The sequence below is a fragment of the Terrapene carolina genome, unplaced genomic scaffold, assembly GCF_002925995.2.
Source record: "Terrapene carolina triunguis isolate 2854851 unplaced genomic scaffold, T_m_triunguis-2.0 Scaffold714, whole genome shotgun sequence".
Taxonomy (NCBI): domain Eukaryota; kingdom Metazoa; phylum Chordata; order Testudines; family Emydidae; genus Terrapene; species Terrapene triunguis.
The window spans coordinates 16,871,369-16,890,641 of NW_020665065.1; the positions used below are offsets into that span (position 1 = coordinate 16,871,369).

A 19,273-nucleotide genomic window follows, 5' to 3' on the forward strand; every position below is an offset into this window, starting at 1 on the left:
AACACACACAAAAAACCCTATAAACATGTATTAGAACAAGAGCTCTAGCCCCTCTGCAAACAGGGCCTTTGACTTATCCCAACACTGATTTCTGGACAGGATCACTGACCTACTGTCCACCTGGAAGAGGGGGCCTAGTGGTAGGTTTCTCCAGGAACATTGCCCCCCCCCCGCCCGCAGGTTGGAAGCATCCTGACTGACCATGCTATAAGGATGAATAAGCTGGAGGGGGGGTGCTCTGGTTAGCTCCCCCTCACATAATCTTATATTAGTTATGTGAGGGTGATGCTGGAGGACCGGATTTTGTCCTATGAGCAGCTAGCAAGGACGTTAAACCCCTGATATACAGGATACCAGGTGGCAGAAAAAGGATACTGTTGTCCTAACATTGGCAAGATATCAGAAGCTACATCAGGAGGCTTTTGCCAGCAGCTAGCCATCCAAAGTAATAGCTATTTTAATTATCGATTAAGGAAAGGCGTGGTGACTACACAGTTATTGCTAATGTCTTTTCCCATCCTCTTCTCTTCTGCCCTCCCCCATCCAGCGACTCTTCCCATCAGTTTCTCCTTGCTGCCATGAGGGAAAGATGTTTCCTGTGAAGCAGCTGCTCATGGCTTGTACGGGTGCTCATGCAGCACATTCCAAGCCTTACCTGAGAGGAAGTTAGGTAAACATCAGATTACAGTCTTATAAAACCACAGGGACTTGAGCCCAACTGCAGGCCTATGGAACATCTGTACACCTGTGCCCACCTCTCTGATTACAGCAGAGTAAAAAAAAAAAAAAGTAATCCTTTAACAAGCATTCCATGGGCTCACTTGATTTAGGGAATCGCAGGAGGGCAGGACAGAAAAGAAATTCAGTTAAAAGATCAATGTTCTAGTAGATTTCATCTTTTGTACACAGGTAGTTTATTTTACCAGTTGTTTGCTGTATTTCTGTACATGTCTTGGTTTACTGTATGGGAATCTCCCATACAACTCACTGTAGGCAGAGGTTCTGTTCAGCTGCTTCCTTTCAGGCAAAAGAGGATGGGTTCAGGTGCCCACTATTCAACCTATTAAGCACAAACAGTGGCCCGTGTCAAATTGCACCTATACAGAATACATCCTCCAAAACACCAACTGTGTGGAAAGGCAGCTTCTGGAAACACAGTGACGCAGACTAGCCCACGGTCCTGTTAGGTGAAGGGACGATCTAAATCCTTCTTGGCCTCTGGCTCCTGTCACAGAAAGATATATAGTCTGTTTCTATGCCACACAGGCTTGTCTACAGTACCAGGTCCTATCGACATGCTGAGACATCTCTACTACTGGAGCCTTGCCAGCATACAAGATACATTCTTGTTGCCCCAGCAGAAGGAAGCTTTAGTGTTCATCTAATCCCTTGAGACAGTTAATATTAAGAGTTGATCAGCTTCCCTGTTGTCTAATATACAGTTAGACAATGCAACAAGACAGTACAGGGCACAGGAGAAGCAATGGAGTAGCTATATTTGACAGCTTGCAACAGCTGACTTGGTGGTACCTTAAATTTCTCTTCCATGGCCAGGAACCCTTCCTCAGACCCCTTTCCTTTTCTGGGGCTGGAGGACAGAGCTTAGCGGAAAGCCATTTGTTACCACCAATGCATGAAAACAGGGATTTGTTTTCCAAACTTTATTGAACATGGTTTGTTCCCGATGTCTATGATTTCTAGAAGTAAATGCATCAAGTACAGCACTGGAATTGTACCATAAGCCATCGGTCCATCACAAGCCACTTAGGGTTCAAACCTTTGGAGCAGTGGTTGCCCAGCCTCCAGCCACACAGCCTTCCGACAAGCACATGCTGCACAGAGCCAGGCTCATTACCATGTTTTCCATGCACTAACCGGAGTGGACCAGTACAGTATTGAACTAGTCTATTCCTAGCTTGTAAACCTAGATGCAACAGAGCCCTGTTCCTTCACCCTGCTTTCTCTGCTGGAAGCAGCAGGCAGGCAGTAGGTGTCTCCATGGGATCTGTCTACATTCCCTTCTCCCCAAATACAAGAAATGTATTACTAAGTTTTTCCTCAAGCCAGCAGAAAACTAACCAAGCTTATGACAGGTGCAGTAAGTGAACTGGGCCACTGGACTCCACTGGTTTCTGGGCCCAAGGCAATTAGAAAGCCCAGGTACCTGGAAGTCCCCTTCCATTTGCTTGGCAGCAGTGGAAATACAAAACGAGAAGCTAAGCTTGCCAAATCCTAGCCATTATATTGTGGAAATTCCTAGAAACTCCTTTTTTAGAACACTACCAACTACCTCTCTCAATTAAAACAAACTAAACAGTTAAAACCCTTCCCATGCACTTGGTTTAAAGTTGATCTGATTTACAAACAAAAAACAAAGATCCTTTGAAACAGAACACGCTCAGAAGTGAGAGAGACAACATGCACATTTGGGGAGGCTTCCCATTCTTCTTTTCAATCCCAGGTTAATGAGTATGCTAAACATTATTGCTGGCGCTAGCTTCAACTGAAGTGGCACACACGACTCTCTGCACCTGTTCAGAGTCCTTAACGTACCCCCCCCTTCCTTTTACAGTGACTTGGGACAGCCCTCGTCGGTGTGCCAATCACAGTGGGTGGAGCAGGGGGTCACAGTGCATGGGGTTCAAGGTCACAGTGGGCAGAGCAAAGGGATCACAGTGCAAGTAAACCAGGTAGTTCCCTCTGCTCAAGTCCATTTGTCCACCACGGCAGTGCAACCCGTGGCAGCGGACCCTGCTTTCGACAGCATGATCGCTTGCCCACATCTATCTGCGTTGTTTGAAGCCTTGTGAACCATCAGGACCCAGTGGCTGCCGTATCACATTATTGGATGGCCTGGAATCTTCTGGCTGGGAGATCCTTGTTGGCCTGCAGGAAAAAAATCAGTCTTAAAAAGGAAGACGACGTCTACCTTACCCCATGCAATTCCAACGAAGACAGGGAAGAGTCCTTCAGTGGAAAGGCACCGCCATGGTGAAAGAGCGGTTGTCAGTGCTGCTGCACTCTGCAGGGCCTCACAGGCAATTGAGAATTGACTAGTGCTCCATTTCCCCAAGCCCTGCTCTTCAGCAGCCAAAACCCAGGTAACTTCAAAGTCCAAGTCCCAGTCCCGACCCTTCCCGAGTGGAATCATCCTGCTCTGGTTTTGTTAACAACACCTTTGTTCACTGATGTGCTTTAGGAACATTTATCACTGCTCTCTTTTGTAAGAGCCATTTCAATGATGTGCCTTTTCCCACCCCAGGCAGCCCCTTTTTTTTAAATTGCAGTCCTTTGGTCTTTGGAAAGAGTGGCTGCTGTGTCTGTTCAAACAGGACTCCAGTTTAAGTTGTCCCCCCCCCAAGGTTATGTTTAGTTGGAGAATACACTGGAAAAGGCCTACAGAGCCAATGTGATGTAGATCAGAAGGCAGGGCAGAACATACAATATGGGGAGAGAAAGTGCCTCTGGAGCGACTGGTCTGGCCCTCTCCAATGAGTGATAAAAGCAGCATGGCTGTGGGGAATGTAAATTCAGCTTGTTCCACACCAGGTGAGTCAGGCTAGCCAGCTCAGCTTGATATCCACAGGCAAGACTCAACTCGGTAGCCCCCTTACTTGGGGAAAACAGTCACATTTTGTTGAAAGGTTACGCTCCCTGAGTAGACAGACTTGGATCTGTGCAGAATTATTTCTAATCCTTTTGTTTTACTATGAGAGATATTTGTATGAAATATGGCAAGTCCTTCCTTGCAGAATCAACCTGCTCCTGCTGCCTATTCCCCTGGTTATGTCAGAGAAGGCTTTGTCCTCCATCTGTGTCTAAACACCTTTGCTTCCGATAAGCATTTGCTTTCATTTGTATGCATTTGAGCTATACCGTATCACATGTGCTAACAGGATGCCCCCACCTCTCAGTGGGCTTTATCCTGCATGTCACGTGAAATATTAGGTATTGGCATGGCTCCTCTTCCCTCTGGATCACTATCTGTAGGAAATTGTTTGCTGAAGGACTTCCTACAGGGGTTAATTCAGGGATGCAGCTAGAATTGCTATTAAGCCCCAGCCACTCTCACCTGTCTAGAATGGGTTTCTCCTGTTCCTCTTCTGGGCTTGCGCTGCCCAGAATTCGTTTTCTGGCTTCTGCGTATTCTGCCTCTCTCTGTGCCAGAGACTTTACCGGAAAAGCTGGTCTGCTCGCAGAGTTGGGGTTACTAAGCACACCGTTAGTTGTGGGCCTCTTTAAGATCCTGATCTGTGGAGGAGGACCTGAGGGAAGGCTGTCGTCCTGAATGACAATCGGCACTTTGGGAGGAGATTTTGATTTTCTGCTGTTTAAGAAAAGACACAAATATCTAATTAGTATCTGTATCCCACTGACAAAGTGTTAACTGCTGGGAACGGGAGCCCTGCCAGACGGATACCATCTTTATGACTAGGTGGTGTCTTGAAACAATTAACCTTGTTATAGTTGCAACTCTGATACTGTAGTAGAGAGCATGCTTATTTGAGATTTGCCCACTCAAGTCAAACGTGCAGGAGGGCAGAAGACAGACCTGGTGCTTTGGTTCTTCTCCTTTAAAAAAAGGGGAGGGAGGAGGGAGAGGGGGAGAAAAGGAGGGGTACTAGGACACTGACCAGAGAATCCCACTTTCAACTGGGTGGGATGATTATTAGAGTTTTTTGCTACCAGTTCCAATCTTAAAAATTAAAGCTCAAAAAGTTTCTGAGTTGGGGTGTCCCAAGCTAGCTTGTGAATTCTTTGAGGCAGGGAGTATTCTATAATTTTGAGAGGCATCTGGCCCATTCCTGAGTGCTAAAAAAAATAAAATGTAGGCACCTACAATTGAAGATGTACGAAGGAAAATGTACTTAAGTCATCTCAGGATTTCTTACAGCATGCATCAGCATTTGATATTCTCTCTCCAGCCCCTTACTTTCTGGAATTATGTCCCCACAACCCCACTTCACAGATTTTTGGTACAGCCCCCCTCCCACCTAAAAAATCACAACAAAAGTGTGTTCGCTTAGGCATTAGCTTATTGAACTACCAGAAAGCTGAACCAAAGACTGACACTCATCAGAAGTTTAGAATTTTTGGGGAGGGAAGGGAGAAGTGGGGAGGGGAGGTAGAGCAAGCAGGAAGATATAAACCCAATTCACATCACTGAGAACAGTGACAAGTGATATGTTTGCGGCAGCACGGGATGAAGTAGGAGCTTTCCCTCTGTGTAACCCTCCCAAGCCAGGATACAGGCACCAAAGTCTCACTGACACAGAGCACAGCAGGTCAAAAAAGGGTTGGTACACGAAGGGGTTACTTGGCTTTCACCCATTTCTTCATTCTACTGCCCAGTTTGGGTTTTTTGTTTGTTTTTTAAATGGCTTCCCTATAGGTGTGGCTATATCTGCTCTTGAATACCCTACTTCAGGGATCAAATTATCGCCAATCATCTTTCAGCTACACTGCTCTGGATTAGAGGTGCCACAAAGTGACATTACATAATACAGGCTCCCCATTTCTTAGCTCAAATTGGAGGTTAGTTACCCACTAAATTTGATGCATCTAATGCAATTTACCCTCCTGTGCCAACTCTCTGAACCTGCAAGTGTGCAACTCCAGGCAGGGGAGCCTAGATCAAGAGAGTGTTTCAGACCAAAAGATCACCATTACCTTTCCTTTTGTGTAATCTTCAGTTTCTTTTCCAACCGTCTATCTATTTCCTGTAAGGGATGTGAGAAAAACAGTGTGAAACCTCTCTCCTTTTATAGAGAATTTACAGATTCTACTTGAGGACACTTGTAATTTCTTTAGTCTCACTTTTTCCATTACAACAATACTCTTGCTTGCTTGCAAATCACACACAGAAAGACACTAATCTGAAAAATAAAAAACCCTTATATGAAAGGGTCATGTGCATTTCACTGTATTCGTTGGTATTAGCAGTAGGAGAACAGCAAAGCATTAAAGATCATTTGGGACCCATACTAATGGCTTTTTTAAAGTTTCACAGTGATAGAATGGCAGTTAATCTAATTGGAATAGCACCTTTGATCCCAAGGATTCCCCAAGCACTTAAGCCACCACTGAAGCTTCCTCTGGGGTGAAATGTGACTGTAACAACCAGAGTAACACTAAACAGTTTCACATATTATACACTCTGTTGAGGAAGAGGAAAAGGAAAATCTACCGGAGTGTGTCTGGTACAGTTACACTGGGACAGACCACTGGGTAGCTGCTGCTCCTGGATTCAGTCATGAAGGTGGTAACTAGCAGGACTCAAGGAAGTTCCAGGCCACAGCCAGAATACCACCTGCTCAGCTTCCTGTCCTCAGCCCATTTGCTAGCTTACAAAGCTATTACATGAACTCAACTCAACCAGAACCATAGTGAAAGCTTGCCCCTAAGGAGAGAGGCAGTCTGCACTGCCGTCACCAGCCACAGAAAGGCATGATCAGGTCGGAAGCGATGTGGCCTACTGCCATCCAATCAGCTATATGGGGTTTGAGTAGCAATTCCCCACTATACCAAGAACAGGGAAGGGATGCATGTGCTAAGTCTTTGAAAACCCTACTTGGTTCTATATAAATATGGTTTATTATTGGTTGTGTGGTTTCTTGGGCCACCAGCCTGAGAAACCTGTAGCCAAAAGCTCAGGTTTGAAATTGGTAAAGGTACCACCAGATGGCAGCTTCATAATGTTCCACTGAGGTGTGTGTGTTCAAGAAGCCACAGTGGTCTGGGTGGAGCAAACGGATTTTAACTGGAGAAGGGCAATGCGTGGTTTGGTAGGTTTTTCAATTGCAAAACCAAACCCAAGTTAAGCCATTTGACTCTGACAGTGACATAGTTCTAGGCATAAAGACTCCTAATATGGTCAGAAAAGTTCGCAGCAAGTTGCAATGCTACACAGAAGGTTGAGGGTGTATGCATAAATAAAGCATATCAGAAGCAGCCTACTTCTGACCACCTGCAAGAACAGAAAGACTGCCTGGGAACAGGAAGTGGAGATGCAGCTATCTTGGCTGGGAGCTAGAAGTCACCTGTACTGGCTGGTGGTGAATCTGAGGATCAAATCAAGGTGAAGGTGCAGACAGATGAGGCAGCTCAAGTCCAAAAGAGGTTATTTCCTGCTATAGAAAAGAGCTTTAAAAAAAAAGAGTTGTGAAAGCCAAGTGCTTAACTACCCCTCCCCAGAGTCTCAGGGTAGTAGATAACTGGAAGGATGCTTCCTCACACATCTCATTAACAACTCTGTTATTCGGGGTAGGATGGGAAAAGGGCAGCATCTCAACCAGTTTACAAGTTCAATGCTTTTAATTTACAGTGCTATTTCAGTGACTTTGAACACTACACAGTGACTAAGCTTCAAAATCAGTCTTGTGTCCAGAACATCCAAGCCAATCCTCTCCCACAACTCCTTTAAACAGGAGTCGAATTTTATAATCCCCTGCTGGGAAACATGGAAGACTAGACTCCTTGTTACACTCAACATGCAGCTAGCAGTAGGGAACAGATGCCTGGCAGGACAGCACAGAGAAAGGGTGTTACATGTTTCAAAGCAGCCCTATGGAAATGCAATTGGAAGCTACAGAAAAAGTGAAGGGCTTATTGTAAGCACATGAAGCTTTACAATGAGTCGGGTTGGAAAGCCTACTTTGGTTTCTCTGACATGTCTGACTCTAGAGCATGACCGGGCTGAACCCCTTACAGAGTACTGGCTCTTGGGGAAAAACAAACAAACAAACAAACCCCTGTGTTTTGGAGAACATCACTGAATAGTTTCTCATTACAGCTCCCAAATCTCTACTTGCCAAATGACACACCAAATATTTGCCTAATGTATTTATACCTAGTGGCAACTTACAGTAGCCAGTACCAATACCATTTCACAATTTTAAATAAAATGACTAGGCAAGAGAAAAAACTAACCCATGTTTTCTCACGCAAGTACTGTCTTTAAGCGGCATCACATCACGTCTTCAATCTGTATCTTAGAAAGAAGTCCCATTCTCCAATAAGATCACTCTCTAGATATCAGAAACTTAAGGTGGGGGCACCTTTGCTTTGCATCAGCAGAGATTCATTGGCACTTTGCCAGGTGTCTAAAGGCTTCAACCAATTTGCACATGTTCCAGAGAGATTAAAAAATACAAAGCCATACTATTTGCTTGAGGGTTTTGCTTCCTTGACAGGAGCAGAAATTGCTTTTCCAAATTAATCAGTAACAAGAGTCTGGGACTGTTCAGCTGTCAACACCCTGCAGTCACACAGAGGGGGCTATGGGCCACATTTTAGGACCTCATAGGCGGCTTCATGGCACACATTAAATTTTATTTTTTATAGCAGAGAATTCAGAGTATTCTGAAATCTCATTTTGGTGATGCTGGAGGGCTCCCACCTCCATAAACTCTTATTCTCTCCCTGCCCACCCTTTACTTTCTCTATCACCATCCTCAGAGAGCTAGTGCCAGAGACTTCCCCTTTCAGTCAAGTCAATTCCAGAGTTAAAAGCCACCTCTCTTGTAAAACTATTATGGTTTTCACATCAGATTCTTTTGCACATGTAAACATGTAAACACCACTTCCTTGGATCCACTTGGAATGGAAGACAGTTCCTTAATGCACTCTGAAACGGAGTACATCAAAGCACACTAAGGAACTTTTAGTGAGCTGTAGCAGCATCCACATGGGACATTAGTGCACGTTAAATCAGTGTGCTCTAGGTTCACACTGTGGCTTGCACTATACTAACTTGCTAGGTAGGCAAACCTAAAGTCACAATTCCTCTTAACTTTCTTCCGACCAAACCTCTAATTACAATCATATTAACACCTGCAAGTTGCTCCTGACAATTTCTTTCATTTCCTTGGCTAGAACAGCCTCACAATCAGAGCAGAGTTGACATGAAGGAATATCCTGGTCATGCCACAAATCACTAATTAGAATTACTGGGTACTCTTCCAAGAGAAGATACTTCCTGTAATTGGAATAGGGTGAAGATGAGAACATTTTGTGATCACACATGATCCAATATTGGTGTCACATACTCGATCCAGCCCACTCAGTGTTCTCCCTTATAGCCCATGTCAGCAGCGACCTCACACATCTTATCCTTCTTGTGCCACCTAAGTCCTCAGTCAGTTTGGTCACATGAATCCAAGTGGGAGCAATTTTTGTGTGTGGAGAAGATACCACATGAAAATTAGGAAACAATACTGCATCTCAACAATCTTCCCACTGGACAGACAAGACCCCCCATTTCAAAATAATCTATCAGTTTTATCAGAATGCCCTTCCAGACTCTAAGAATGCCTGGGTAATCCTCTAAGGGCATCACTGCAAAGGGGATGACTGTATTGGAGGAAAGGTGCACACACATCTATGGTCCAGTTGAGCGCTCTGGATCATCAGCAACTGATTAGTCGTGCTTAGTCAACATGGCATGCCTAGTCATTTCACAAGCCCCTATGATTTGGAGGCATAGCTGTTGCTCTAACTCAGATTTGAAATGGTTGGTCACAGAAATCACATGCCAAATGTCTTAATGAAATAGACTGTAAGAATCCAAAGTGTCCTCACAAACAGCTGGCATTGTAGCCTATCAAAAAGTCAGTCAGTGGACTATATACATTTGTACTCGGCTTAAGTGGTTCTAACATATATTTGCATTATATCAAGATTTAGTACAACAGAACTGACACTAGAGATGAACATAGTCGAAGAACCTATATAGAGCTGCTCTCTCCCACCATCCCTCCTATTTCTGTGTTTGATTTCTTTCCTTCTCATGACTCCTTGCAGTGCAATTCCTAGTCAATTTCAGGACCCCTCACTGGTCCACTTCTAAAGCATGATATGGCAGCATAGAATCAGCTTTTCCCTACTGTTACCACCCTCACACCCTCCTCCTCTCCTTACACCCATGATCCAAATAATCCTCACCACCACCTGTGTTGCGGTTCTAACTCCAGTCAGACACCCACTATGAACAGCAACAGACAAGTCAGAGCTTCCAATGACCTTTAGAACTCCAGTGGCTAGTACACCACCAAGGGGGTTTACCAAGACATTTTGTAATTCATTTTGTAAATTTGTTAGTCTCTAAGGTGCCACAAGTACTCCTGTTCTTTTTGTAATTCATGTGTATTTATGCAGATATTAACCACATGTTTTCTCTTGAAACAAACAATATTACCTCACACTCTTGACCTCTACTTGAGATTGGTTTTTTTATTAGGTGTTGCTATATTTTGCACTCATGGTAAAATTCAGGTTAGTTTGCAGAATGTTACCTATTCAAATTATGTTGCCAACTTACTGGACAGTCTCCCTTAACTGGTCAGCAAAAAAATTAAGGACATTAGTGACCTCTCTTCCACACATCTAGCAGTCCATAACATTGCATGCATTTAGGGCTTGAAAAGTCGATGCACCTCACAAACTTTGGTCTCAATACTTGGAAACTGAAAATCACTTTAGGGGCTCTCAGCAGATCTGTTTTTGTCGGTTGATCCTCAACCAACTTCAACTACTATCCTCACATGCTGCACTGTGTCACTGAGCTACGCAGATAACATGTTAAAATTAGGGTCTGATTTATGGCTCTTGGGTGCCAGAAGCACTACAGCAACTGGAAGGCACAAGCTTACATGAGAGACAATCAGACTTACTATTAGAAAATCTCATGCAGCACACATACTCATTAGATGGGTTGGTCACACTGCACGAGAGCTCTGTTAATCTTTTGAGATTATTGGATTCCGATATGGAAGGATACCTCCTCTTCATGATTTCCTATATACCAGGTTTACATTAACAATAGCTAAGGAAGTCCATTTTACATTCCCCTTTTCCCCCTGCAAAGGGATCCATGAACAGATTATTAAATTTAGTAAAGAATTCCTATTATGCGGTTTTTGTCTCAGTCACTTTTTAAGACTCAAGAGAATCCAACAGAAAGCACAGTGTTTTGCATATCCTTTGACATTAAAAGCCTGTTTTGGACAGGGGCTAACAGAAGCTGTATATTTATCATAAAGTAGGTCTTTAATATCAAAATCTCCATCCATCTGCATTAGAGACAAATGCTACAAATATCAAGACCTAGTGAAAAGTAATCTGTCACATCCACCAAGAAGGAATAATTCAGAACAAAAGGCAAATCTACCACAATCACCATCTACAGTCACTTATCTTGGTTGAGAATTCCACTAATAGAGGACTAGTGTTCTGCAGCATGCATTAGAACATGTAGATGAACGGCGTCCATCTCCAAGGCAACCCAGAGATGCACATTCCAGGCATCTTTTGGTTGGAGTCTGCATCCACAGTTCAGTACAGAGCTAGACGCCACAGCGGGTAAGCACGGTTCTCCAATTTGTGGTGAAGTGGTGGAAAGGGAGAAGAGCAAGAATTAATGTATCCAGAATAGCTTAATTTGCGGTTGAATCCTCACCTAGTTCTCCTGTTCCCAAGAGACTAAAATTGCGAGTGAAGGAAATTCCCTGAAGTTCCCCAGTGGCAGAATTTCTGGAAATGTGCAAATAGTGGTAATTTGCCTTATTTCTGAAGATTTTTCTACACATGTACACTTCAGATGTACGGTTATTTCTCCTATGTCTCCTGCATAGGCTATACTTTTTTAAAATGTTAAACTTAGTGCTTCATCAAATAGATGAGTCTCATTTATGTCTGAAATAAAACAAAGTTAATACCCAAGGTTACCGGAACGGAAAGTTAGCAAACAATTATCTATTTTTTTCCAGTTAGTTTACTTTGTGAATTGCGGATTACTGTTGTACTATTTCTCCTGCATAGTCAATGTCTCCCTTGCTGAGAATGAGCAAGGGACCAGAAAAATCCAGGCAATATTCTCCTAAAACTATTAACTTTCTGAAAAAGTATTTTTTTTTTTTACAGTTGCTCTTTAAGAATGAGCTTGAACAGCATTTTTCTTCACTTTAAGGAACAGTAAGGGAAGAAGTCTAGTGAACTGAAAACACAAGATTGGAGTTATTTTGTGGAAAGTCAAGATAAAATGCCAAACTTCCATATTGGTGGAGCAGGCTGTAATGGTCACCAAGGAGAGAAGTATTATGTCACCTTAAAACACTGGAACATTTTGAAGTTATGATTCTGAACAGTAGCCATGCCCCTTTCTGTGCTTTGTACAAATTACTGCTGAACACAAAAAACTCCCCAAATCCTGCTCACCTTACTCACTTGAGTAATCTCATTTGAGAGTGAATAAACAGAGTGGGATTGGGCTTTAGGTGTTGACTCCTTCGGCAGTGATGTTAAACAAGGTCCTGTCTACTTATTTTTAAGGATGCAGTTAAAGCTCCTATGGCATTTTTATGAAGAGTAGGGGGGATAACTCTGAGGATCTGGCTAGTATTCCCTTATTTAGTGAGAACAGGTTTTAAAATGTTCAAGGTTGCATGAGCCATTACTGAGTGCATAATGCAGCCATTCAACCACAATATCCAACTCATTGCTTCATAAGGTGCTTTGGGATATCCTTGAGTATGAAAGGCATTAGATACGATTAATTCTAAGAGATGTCTAGTTTGTTTCCCCATTAATTTCTGAATTAAACAAACATTTCTGAGAACACTGATTCCTAAGGCTGTTGGGAATTAGACAGTTCCATTAATTAATTCTCTAGGTTACTCCCATTAAATCTTGGCTGTATTTTGTAGTCAGTGCAAGGTTCACAGTCAAGACCACTTTCAGCTTCACTGGGGCTTAGGTTTTCTGAAGGTAGCCAATTCTTAGCGGCAGCCTGTGCAGTTAGACAACTGGGAAACAGGAAGTGCCACAGTTGTTCTGCAAGACTACATTAAATCCTAAGCAGTGACTTAGAAACGTGTGTTCTGTGGCTTCAGAACAGCTAAGAATTTTGACGGGATATAAAAGCCTTTACATGGTATTTCACAAATTCCTTTGTAATCCTTGAAATCAAAACTCATCCTTGTACCTCATACATTTTAAACCTCGTCAACAGCCTCAGATGTAAACCTTACACTGAAGCCATATTTGTACGATTCTTTGTTCACACATTAAAATCCCATTGTGTTCCACCAATTTCAATGGATAATTCTTTAATGACAAGAGGACAATGCAGATTGACAGTTACAGGGTCAGACTCCACAGCTCTTTAACATTTCCCCTTAGCTGTTGTGCTTTGAGATCACATTTCAGGTCAATTAGAGTTTACTGCAACAGGCTGGGAAAGATCCTAAATTAAACTCCATATTAATATAGGGAGGCAGCATGATTTAGTGGCTGAAGCAAGGAACTGGGAGTCAGAAGAGTTGAGCTCTGACTGCCACTTATATGCCTCTGCTAACCTATTTCACAGTCCTATGAGAACCACGAGTGAAAGGTACAATATATAGCAAATGCAAAAAAAAAAAGTGCAGATCAGAAGTACAATCAGTACTCTGCTCAATCGCTCTTATGTATCCCCTGGCTGCTAAGAATTAGAAAAACTGAACTGTCTGCTCCCCATGGTGCGCCATGTAGCAAGATGCATCCTAGCCAAGTGGCCACAGTTCAAAGTCAACTGAAACTTAGACTCTGAACTCTGAACCAGGCTCAGTTTTAAGCCTTCACAAAGAGTCATTAGAATTCATCTTTTAGCACTACTCCTCGGAAGAAGCCACAGCACCATCAGCTGACCAGTACTACTACGATAGGAAATGGTTGAGCAAATCTGAATGTATCCCTCCCACTGCTTCCAGAAGAGATGTTACCAATAAGTCAGCTTATTAAGTTGCTAAATTTGAAGCCAGAGTTTGAGAAAAGAAACAAGTTTCCAAAGAACAAAACAAAAAAACCCTATGCTTAGGTTACTCTCAGTTTCTTTGCAGGTAATAGTGAGATAACACCTTTGGAAAAGAGCAGCACAGCAGTACTGGAAATGGCGGTTGGTAAGACTTACCGAAAGGATTACATTCATGTTTCTGTCTTTTACATGAAGATTCAACAGCTACGTTTTTTTAAAAGGACAAATTGGAATCAGTCGCTTCACTACAGGTCTGTACCAACTAATTGGAATTTGGCTTACAGTACAGAGTCAGTTTTACGTAAGGATCGGAATTACATCAACTGCTAAAGTTGTGAAGAACATTATTGTCACTAATATCTCTGTTTATGAACAGAAACACTCATGCCAACTCCCATAAGCAATGGCAGCTTTTCCTTCCTACCAAGTTCAAGTAATGGTGGCGTGTTCTAATAAAAGATGCTAAATTGTATGTCTGGTACACCATGTTATCATAACTAAATTTTATGCATGCATTATTTTTATAGACACGCAGGCTTTCCTTCTGCCCTGTACTTTTAAACACCTACATTGTACTGAAGAGCAAAAAATAAAAGGTTAAATTCCATACAGTATCTGTCAGAGTATTTGGCTCATGAACTCTGAAGCTGGAGGAACACATTTGTTGCTGTACTGGTCTTCAAAAGAAGACAGCCAAAGAGATCATCAGGATTTTATAAATAACTATTAGTCAGACCCAATTTACAGCTGCAGTTACCTTCACTCAGACTAGTAAACGAACAGTATACTCTGGAAGACTTCTAGCTGCGTGAAAACAAGCTAACACTGTATCAATACAAACCTATTCCTGTCTTGAGGCACTGATATAGTGCCTAATTTGCAAAATACCATTGATAAACAGTTGATCAAACCAACATAAAGCAGGCAAATTAGAGCTCAGGCTGACATACCATTGGCTCCAAATGACCCCTTTTCTCCACACTCCCCAAACACTTATAAGGCGGACATTCTAGCCTTGAAGTGAAGTCTCCAGCTTGAAGTCTACTCAGTTTCAAAAAATAGATTAAAAATGGTTCCAGGTGCTACACCTACCTTTAGGCCTGCAGCCAATTTGTTGTTGTTTTACAATTTCTTTTAAAAAAATGTTACTCCCTATAGCTGTACAGAGGGACGCACACAAAACAGAAAACTTAAGTTATATTAGTGGCTAGGATGCTAGGCTCGGACTTAGGGGAAGATGTGTATTTGATTCCCTGCTCTGCCACAGACCATGCATGGCTCAGTTTCCCCATCTGTAAAATGGGAATAAGCAGTATTTTCCCTACCTCATGGGTGTGTTGTGAGGATAAGTACATTAATGATTGTGATTGTTCAGATACTACAGGAAAGGGGGCCTTAGACAAATGCACAAAGTAAACAAACCGAAAAACATTTGTTTCCTCTGGTCGCTCTGTTATAGTTATCGCAAGTGTTACTTGCGACAAGATTCAGAAGTGAGATTTAAATTGATATTTCTTAATTCTCTATTTCTTGATTTTTATTAGTTTAAAGGTGACCAGCAAAGAAAGGAGTTGGATTTATGCCTGATTTGCTTAAAAGGTTTTTTGTTTTATTTTTTTTTGGTTTTAACTTTTTCTGTTTTCTTTTACATAAGAAATTAAAGGCTTGTCTGCCCTGGAAAACTCTGGGTATATTTAACCTGCAATTAGCAGTGTGATTGCAGCACATGTAGACACACCCAAGCAAGCTTTAATCTACGTAGCTCAGGTACCAATACCAGTGAAGCCACAGCAGCATGGGCTAGCCACCTGAGCACGTGCCCGGGTTCCCTGGCAGGCTTGTACTAGGGCGGCTAGCCCGACGCTGCTGCAGCTTCATTGTGGTTGGTGCCCAAGATTAAAGCTATTTTGGTTATGTCTACACACTGCGGTACAGACATACCTTCTGATGACAGGACATCACAAGAATTGAGAGGGAAAGGCCACTTCCAGTCAGAGTGTTTGAAACTCTGACTCCTGGGCAATGAACAACTTTTTGAAGTTTCACCAACTCATTCTTTCAGTTCAGCTGTGAGAGCACACAATATGTGTTTTCAGACCTCTAATTCCTCCAGCAAAACCAGGGAAGACCAGACTTGATATTCCTGATACCTTAGAGTATCAGACAAGACAAGTTTCGGGACAAGCTGCAGCAAAAGGGAATACAAGAGCCCAATTCTTTAAAAATCCTTCATAGGTTATTTCCCCCACACATATTTATTACTTAGGAGATAAAAATAAAATATAAATGCAAATAAATCTACAAGTTCTATATTGCCCAACTGACAGAGTACCAACTAATGAGTCAATCTTTCCTAAAGGTATAATTAACAGTTATTCATAAAATTGCCCATAGGGACACTATCAAATTAAAAGTCATGTTTGTAGTTTTTTTGCTGGTTACTAATACCTTAGACTGATCATATGTTTAAAAAGACATTTACTTTTCACAGTTTATGTTCTATTTTTTGCACCATATTCATCTTCACAAATGACTAGAATAATCAGTTTAACGATCTAGCTCTCATGCTAAAAGAGCAATGCTGCACTAGGTATACTGTAGAGGCATGTATACATTCAACTGAAACTTTTCATATGAAGTCTTAAAACCCACAAAGAAAGGTTTCTATTATTTGTCAGGGTTGTTGTTTTTTTTAAATAAAAAAGAGGGTTTGTTTTTTAAAAAACTAAGCCCAAATTTCAAGCCTAAACTATTCAGCAGTACCTATTTAAAGAACGGAGATATTTTAATATTTACACATACGTTTTTAAAGGAATACCATTTAATGGCTTACACATTTTTCCAAACCCACCCCTGTCTTACATGCCATGGTAGAATATTAACTACCAATAGTTAAGTACTTAACCTGTGTTGCTTCACCTGCCCATAGTGCTTCTCCAGATGGAAATTGACAAGCAGTTGCGCTCCACTGGGTAAGCTCTGCATGTCGTAGTCATTGGGGATGCTCTACGCCGAACAAAGTATAGGTGAAGGAGAGAGAGAGGAGAAACAATGACCTATCAGCAACAGATGATCAGGTCAGTTCATGGGCTCTTGCACATAGCTGTTCCCTCATGGTTCTAGGAGCAGAGTGATTCCACTAGGGCAGTTCTCAAATGTTATAGCCTTACAGCAGTTTACATGAAGAGTAAGCATGTCTATCTATAGATGTTTTTAGAATGGAAGCGTTTTATCCTTTATGAAGAGTCACACTATCTCCCCCACCACTCCTTGTATGTTTCCTGTTTCTCTTTTTCTGTGGGATCTCTCTCCACCACTGGTGGCCCTGGTCTCACTGGCTGCTCCTAGAATCTCCAGTTGGTGGCTGGCATCTCCAACCTGAGGGTAGCTGCTGTTTCCTCTCCTATGTAGCAGCAGCCTCTATAGGAGGTAGCTAGGTTTGCTCCTTCTTCCAACTGCTGTTACAGGCATCAAGAGACTGGACAACTGTAGAAGCAGCTGCAAGTATGGAAAAGTTAGCACCATGTGGTCAGTTTGCTCTCCATTGAGCAGTACGAGTACTACTGCACTGAGGATTACAGCAGTTCCCCCCGTTGGACCCGCTGGGAAAGCACTTTAAGGAGTACCACCACTAAAAGATGAGATTTTCCTGTAAGAGAAGCTTAGAAACAACTACCAAGGGTGTAGACGGGGGGGGGGGGGGCGCAAGAGGAGAGATGAGACAGCGGGAAAGTGGGTGGAAGCCTAGAATTCCTACATTCCTTCAAGTCATTGGTCTGGGCCAAAATCACCATCAACAGCCCTTATGTTATGTACCTTCATGGAACATTTTAACGAGAGGGGGAATTAACACCAATGTTCTAGACAAATTCTAATAGCAATGATGATCACAGCATTGACAGACTGCATACTTGCTGCTTCACTGGCAAACAGTATCACTCCACTCCTGGCTTATTTAGCTTAATGTCTTTCAAACAAATTGTAACCCAACATTCTTTTACAGAGAAAAAAAAACAGTTTTACCCAAATAATGATAGAGAGAAATGAATTAATAGGTGTAAACAAGGAAGTAAAGAGACATTGTCCAAGCCCAAATTCTATCTTCTCACAATTTAAGAGCTTACTGTTATTTAGCTTGTCCACTCTCTGAAAATTGAAGATGCTCGTGTACTTCTCACAAGAATAGTAACTCCCCCCTCCACCTCCATGTCACAGACAATTCCCCTTCCCTCACCATGCAGCTGTGTGCACCATACTGGTTACCTGCCTACACTACCACCCAATTGATGACCGCATTTCAGTGGTGCTGCAACTTTGGGATTCTTCAGAATGAAAGACACTATAGAAATGTAAGCTACTGAAGATCAAAAATGGGTGATTGTTTCACTTCAAATATCAAAGGGGAATACTTGGTAATACTAAAACCAGGCACATTAGTGTCAAGAGTATAGAGAGGAATCATGCTTCTTGTCAGCCTCTGGTTAGAGATACCAGCTCTTTAGCTAAGGAATTTAATGTTGCGCATTTGAGAGAATCAAGTACCAACTACCTTACCAGCCACATCACCTGCATGCAGCAGGTGATGAGCCAGACCCCACCCCTCATCACCACACTTTGCAAGTGTCACTGCGTCTCTCTAAAGCAAGATTTCGTTGGCATCTGTCACAAGAGCGGGCGAGTTCTCTGCAAAAAACTTTCAGCACCTTCCCTATGGGTCCTTGGTTTCCAGCTACCTTTGGAGGCAGGAATCCGGACTCCAAGACACAGCCGGAACTTGTATTATTCTTCGGCATGTGATGAAGCTCACGCCCAGAGGCCCCGATCCATTGCCACATAATCCCGACACTTCTTGGGGGAGGAGGGGGGGGTGACGGGGTTTAAAACGCGGTCAGAGGCACGTGCGAGTCGCAACCCGGGCCAGCCCCAAGCCCCTGACCCGACACAGCCCCCCAAGAAGAGCTGGGGCGCGGGGCGGGCCCATCACACAGGAGACACGATCCTGCCCCCTTGGACCCACCCCCCAATAGAAAGGGGGGCGCACGTGGGCCCCCAGCTGCCTGTCCCGCCGGGCCGGGCGGGGGCGAGGAGGGAGGGACCGGGAGGCCCCAGCAGGAATGAGGACACGGCCCCTTTAAGGGGCCCAGCAGGCGCTCAGGGGCCCGGGCCCTTCGCTGCCGCCCGGCTGAGCCCACCTGGGCGGGGTCCCCCGGCCAGGCCGCGCTGCCTAGCCCGCCCCCCGCGCACGCGGCTGGGCCCGGGCCCATCCTCACCCCGCTGTCGGCCGCCTCCTCCCAGCTCTCCGCGACCTCCTCATCTTCCATTTTAACTCGCCTCCGCCGCCGCCGCGCCAGCCCGCCCCCCCGCGCATGCGCACTGCCCGCGCAAGCGGTCGGCGCGCCCGCGGCCGCTACCTCAACACATGCGCGCTGGGCGCTTACCTCGGCCCCCTTTCTGCACGTGCGCACCACTGCCCGCCCCCCGCCC

General features: G+C 43.6%; 1 protein-coding gene across 4 annotated transcripts; it reads right to left on the minus strand.

Annotated features, from left to right (window-relative positions):
* SZRD1 (SUZ RNA binding domain containing 1) lies at positions 1 to 19,140 on the minus strand. 4 transcript variants are annotated; one of them, XM_026660004.2, is made up of 5 exons: positions 19,060 to 19,123; positions 16,709 to 16,795; positions 5,671 to 5,720; positions 4,073 to 4,324; positions 1 to 2,886 (listed from the first exon to the last, which is right to left on the minus strand). In XM_026660004.2, the coding sequence occupies exons 1-5, from the start codon at positions 19,108 to 19,110 to the stop codon at positions 2,784 to 2,786; spliced, it is 543 nt and encodes a 180-aa protein (XP_026515789.1). In that variant the 5' UTR covers positions 19,111 to 19,123; the 3' UTR covers positions 1 to 2,783. The 4 variants fall into 4 exon arrangements, with proteins under 4 accessions (XP_026515789.1, XP_026515788.1, XP_026515791.1 ...); XM_026660003.2 differs by having other exon boundaries at positions 4,073 to 4,327; XM_026660006.2 differs by lacking the exon at positions 16,709 to 16,795 and having other exon boundaries at positions 19,060 to 19,140.
* Between the last annotated feature and the right edge of the window lie 133 nt (positions 19,141 to 19,273).